Raw genomic sequence first — 5,138 nt, forward strand, 5'->3', positions numbered from 1 at the left:
TCATTCAACGGACTGAATAAATTCATAGCTCGAAATTATTTAAAATAAATCATCATTAATGCGCATTGAATGGGTAAATGCATTTATGAACGATAATATTTGCACTTTGAATACCTGCTGGCAAACCCTTCGTCAATGCTAGTGACAAAGTTTTCGTTTTACTGCTGAGATTTCCCCATTAGGTATATACCTTCAGTTTATTTTCCCGCAGGTACCCGGTAAGAGTCAGATAACGTTACCGGAAAGTACCGCATATTACCCCAGCAGGTCTCCCTGAATTTATGGAGATTAAGTTGAAACATGTGGGTATGAAGAAAATGCTCCCTCTAACATATTCAGTGGAATAACTTATGATTGAACAAACTCTTTGCATCCTCAGACCACACCATTCGCAGAAAATGAAACAGTGGTTTCTAACTTATAATAATATTAATGTTAGATTAATTTATCAAAACTAGAAATTGTAAATTTGTTGAACAGTTTAGAATATAGATTAAAAAAATCATGAAATAACGTTAATATTGGTATTTATTATTATTTAATGATTTATTGAAATAAAATTGTATGTGAATGAAACTGTTAATGATATACGACGTATAATAATTTATCTTCATGACAAAACTTGTACACATTAATGTATACAAGTTCTTTTTTTAACTGATATGTTATATGTATTATAATATAGATATAGAAATGTCTTCGTCTTTACCTCTGTATTATTGTGTCGCTAGACTGCGGTTTTTATACACTTATACAGAAGTTTGATGTGCATAAAATATGAAGAATGCATACATATGTATACTTCGGAAGAGTATGCACATACCTGCCTAGGTACACATCATTATTTTTAAAGGGTTATTTAAATCTCATTTTTCGAATTGATGTCATAAACAGTTTATTTTTCATAACAAACCGCAATCTAATTATTACATATCTTTTATATCACAATGTACTGTACAATACCATTGAAATGAATAGTTGAAAAAAATCCGACTTTATCCCACGAGAAAATCACACGCAGCCAAGGATCGGCTGACAGCATCCGTTCAGAAACCCCTCGCATGAAACAGAAGAAAACAACGATCCTGTTTTTCTCCGGGGTTCCCCCGACGTTACTAAGACTGGTACGAACAATAAATTAATTGTGCCTCGTACGATTCTCGGTTAGCTTTCGGTGGTCGCGTGCATGCCAGCATGGGGTCGATCATGAAGTGAAGCGCACGTGCCCTCTTTATAATCGCCGTCAGCTTCTGCAACGCCATTAGCGCGACATCTAAAAAGACAGGTTCCACGGGACATGGAATCACTAATTTTCCTAGAGAATGAAATCACAATGGGTCCCTGTAATTTAAAAATTGACTTTGTATGGTGAGAACAAAAGAAATTAATGGATGAGAAAGTTATGGAACAAAGAACTAATCTATATTAATAAAATGCATTTTTTTTTGTAATCTTGCTGATGGATTCTATTAAGGAATATAAAAGAGATTGTTGTATTTTGCAGTAAAAGAATGAATTGTATAGAACAAAATCTTTCCTCATTTCTGTATTGCACATGAATATACTTTAATATTTCTTTGGTACTTATTAATGAGACTCAAATAATCCTGTGACAACTTGCAATGTTATACATTATACACCAATCATCAAATTCAATCGTTCTTAAACCAATTATAGTCGTTTGATCGCTGGCATTCAGCTTTAGAGGATACGTGGATAGGTCTGCGAACGGTGAGATTGTGTAGCGAGAAACCGATGCGATGGTTAGAGGGGTGTTCGCGTTCATAGCGGGGTACACACTATTATCGAGCCGTGTGTGACGGGACCGGCGATCGGCGCCAGAGGAGGGTGAGTGAAGCCGCGTGCGCCTCGTTAAATTTTTCGGCCAGCCGAATGTGACGCAGCCACGACTCTGTGAAATTGCGCGATCACCCGCTGGTGATCATCCGTGGGATGCGCTACCTTGTCTATGGCTATGTCTTTGATGGTGTGCCCGCGATTAAACCGATCGCCGAAACTTCGATTTAACGAGAACCGAGTGACGCGTGACTGATCCCTGCGATATGATCATGGAAATTTAGATAGTTTTACGGACATTTCAGAATTATACCGATTTTAATTCGAAAAGTGTTCGTCACATCTGTTGATGATTAGATTAAAGAGATCAAGCGACGAAATGATAGACTATTTTGAATAATGAAATTAGGGAAGCAGAACCAAAATAACAAATGAAATGTCAGTTGTATAAATTTTGTGTTTTAGACAGACGTCTAGCCGATTAAGTTTTTTAGCGACACGTGCGATGTATCTTTGTTGCGCACCCACAGCAGAACGAAAAATAATATCGCATGTTCCGGTCGAACGCTCGGAGAATAACATATGTCTCCTTGGCATAGTTTATACGAGACGGGGGACGAAACTGACCGTAATCCAACCTGATTAGAAGCATAAACGCGGATTTAAGGGGTGCGGCTAAACTAAACACTCGACAAGTTGCGAGCGCCAGCCACTTATAACAAAGAGGGTATGGCGTTCGCTTATTATAAAGAGTAGTAGCTCAATAATACAACATACGACCTGCAAATAATTCAATATTCTTAAGTCCACATTCTATACTCTGACAATTAAGAAGAATAGGTGTAAATAATTCTAGTTAACCAAGTTATTTAAACTTGATCTTTGGTCACATAAAACCACTGATGATCACTGTTTGAGGATAAAAACAGTTAACAATTATAAAGTCAATCATTAAAATGATCGTAAAAATATGTACATGAAATAGACATAATCTCAGTCGCGGTGATCATGTGGGCCTCGAAATACGTTCTATAAAATCTTCCAACAAATCTGTTGTGCCATACCTCGACATATTTTCCAAAGTACGGATAAGCGATCTCGCGCGCGCGAGTACGCGTTTGCAAGTGTAGGTGGTGGTACGCCAGCGATTAAGGATAGTTTCACGTACACGCTGAAAAAGGCAGACGGAGTGTACGTCCACTGTAAATCTGGCATGTAGAGGGGACTGGGTAGAGGTTTCGCGAATACGTATGCACACGTATAGTTGCACGCAGCGGCGTACGCACATACTTAAATAGAGAGAGAGAGAAAGAGAGAAAGCGGTACACGTACACAGGCAAGGGTAGACCTGTGCGCAATCAAGGCGAGGGGGTGCTTTAGCAGAGTCACCCTCAACGTTGCCAAGGTGACGGCACGTAACGCCGCCCACAACCCTCCGGCTGTCTTGTCCGATGTGTTTGCTCGATGATTTTATACCAATTACGGCCTATCCCCATGCTATTGCCTACTCCCCGTGGCATCGTCTGTATCCCTACCTACGTTCTCATCGCCACCCACTTCGACGTTGTTGCGTTATATCGGTCGGATGGTGCTCCACTTCCGCTTTATAAGAGATCCGCGAGTACCTACACCTACCTGGTACAACCACTTATAACGCAGTCGGGAATCGCAGTGCACCTGCATCCCTCGACATATCCTATAGAACTTTTATAGACTTCCATGTAAACATAACGATGGAATTTGTATGGTACTTCATTTCCTTCTTATAAAACCTTTAAATATGGTGACATCAAATCTATTTTGAATATACGTATCCCTAACTTATTGTTAGTACAAGAAACAAGGAATAAGGCACTTAAAAAAAAATAATTTCTAACACAGAAGTCTCTGATGTTTGAAAGCTCTTTTCTAATGCATAAGAAGAGAATAAAAGTTTATGTTATTCATATTTTTGGCAAATATTAGATCATTACTGTGACGAGTCTGTTTCATGAAAAATTTAAACATTGGCGTATGTGTAAACTCGAGTTTTCCGTAAATTTTGGAATTTTGAAATTATCGAATGTACAATTGCTTGCAAACCCAATACCGGCTTCACATTTTTGCGAAAATATGATACTGGCACTTTTTGCACCAAGCTGCATACATACATATGCATTGTACTTGGTTATTCGAACGCCTTTTGAACGATAAAGATTTTGTTCATCGATTCTTCTTGCAATTCAAGTGCCAGGTATCACAAGGCGTACGGAGGATCGAAATACAGGGGTGGTGTGTTATTTCTGAGATGATACCGAATCGCGAACGAATAACTACTACTCACAGGGGACACACACGTTGTTCGTTAATTAAGTGAGTACTAACAAAAATGCACGACGAGAGGATTGAAAATGTGATTGAAGAATAAATATAATATATAATTTATTTGTGAAATTCAGTTCTAAATCGGTGCGATACTTTTTCCATTAAGTATTTTAGCTGCACTTAGTGCAGTTAGCATTCAATGAACTTTTATCTACTTATGAAAGTGAACAATAGAATCAGATTTAAGGTACCTGAAGATCTGACTTTATCAGTAAGTCAAGGTAACATTCTTTGCGAGACAGTATCAAGAAATTAGATGAATTACACTCACATAAATAAAATAGTTATCATTTATTATATTATTTCCAAACATACTTCGTACATTGCATTTATATTACAACTCGCATATTTTTTGCATAAAGAAAATTATACAGTATAGATAAATAATATTTATATAAATAGATTTTATGGCAGATGGCTTTTAAATTTACATGAGTCTTACATATTTTATACATTAATGTAAACATATCATTTGGTCCATTCTCCGCTATTTAATCCTAGACATTGCATGAACTTTGCGCACCTTCGGATCCTTATCAAAATTTTGACCGCGCCTCGTAGTAACTACCATATTGGTAATCTTTCTTTGTTCCGTAATCGTCGTTATATGTGTCGGAACCGCTGTACATCGAGAATCCGCGACGCGATAGCAATTCTCCAGGCACAATCGTGGGATTCGTGTAACAAAAGTCTGCCATCATATTGGTTTGTTTATTCAGCTGATTGGACCTACGACAATGTAATCAATTTAATAAAAATTAACCTTGTCTTCACGATTAAAGTACTTAGATATTAACATAAAAGCAAATCTAAGATATCATTTTGGAGATTATCAACCGTATCTCATTCCTTTGCAATTGTTATCAATCTATATTAGTTTATTTCTTATGCTTTTATCACATGTATGTATTATTATAGCTAGTACAATATTATAGTTAGCCTGTGGATTTTTACAATCAATTTAAAAAATGTAATTT

At 37.1% G+C, this 5,138-nt stretch overlaps 1 protein-coding gene across 1 annotated transcript in view; it reads right to left on the minus strand.

The window, feature by feature from the left end:
* Nucleotides 1-4,633: 4,633 nt before the first annotated feature.
* LOC108631175 (transmembrane protein 267) overlaps nt 4,634-5,138 on the minus strand; it is a 9,225-nt gene continuing 8,720 nt past the window's right edge. The window contains exon 3 of the mRNA XM_026818688.1: nt 4,634-4,890. Within this exon, the coding sequence (XP_026674489.1) occupies nt 4,698-4,890 (193 nt within the window). The 3' untranslated portion in view covers nt 4,634-4,697. The remainder of the gene's footprint in view (nt 4,891-5,138) is intronic.

This window comes from Ceratina calcarata, unplaced genomic scaffold (assembly GCF_001652005.2).
Source record: "Ceratina calcarata isolate Rehan_Ccalc_2016 unplaced genomic scaffold, ASM165200v1 scaffold846, whole genome shotgun sequence".
NCBI classification, from domain to species: Eukaryota; Metazoa; Arthropoda; class Insecta; order Hymenoptera; family Apidae; genus Ceratina; species Ceratina calcarata.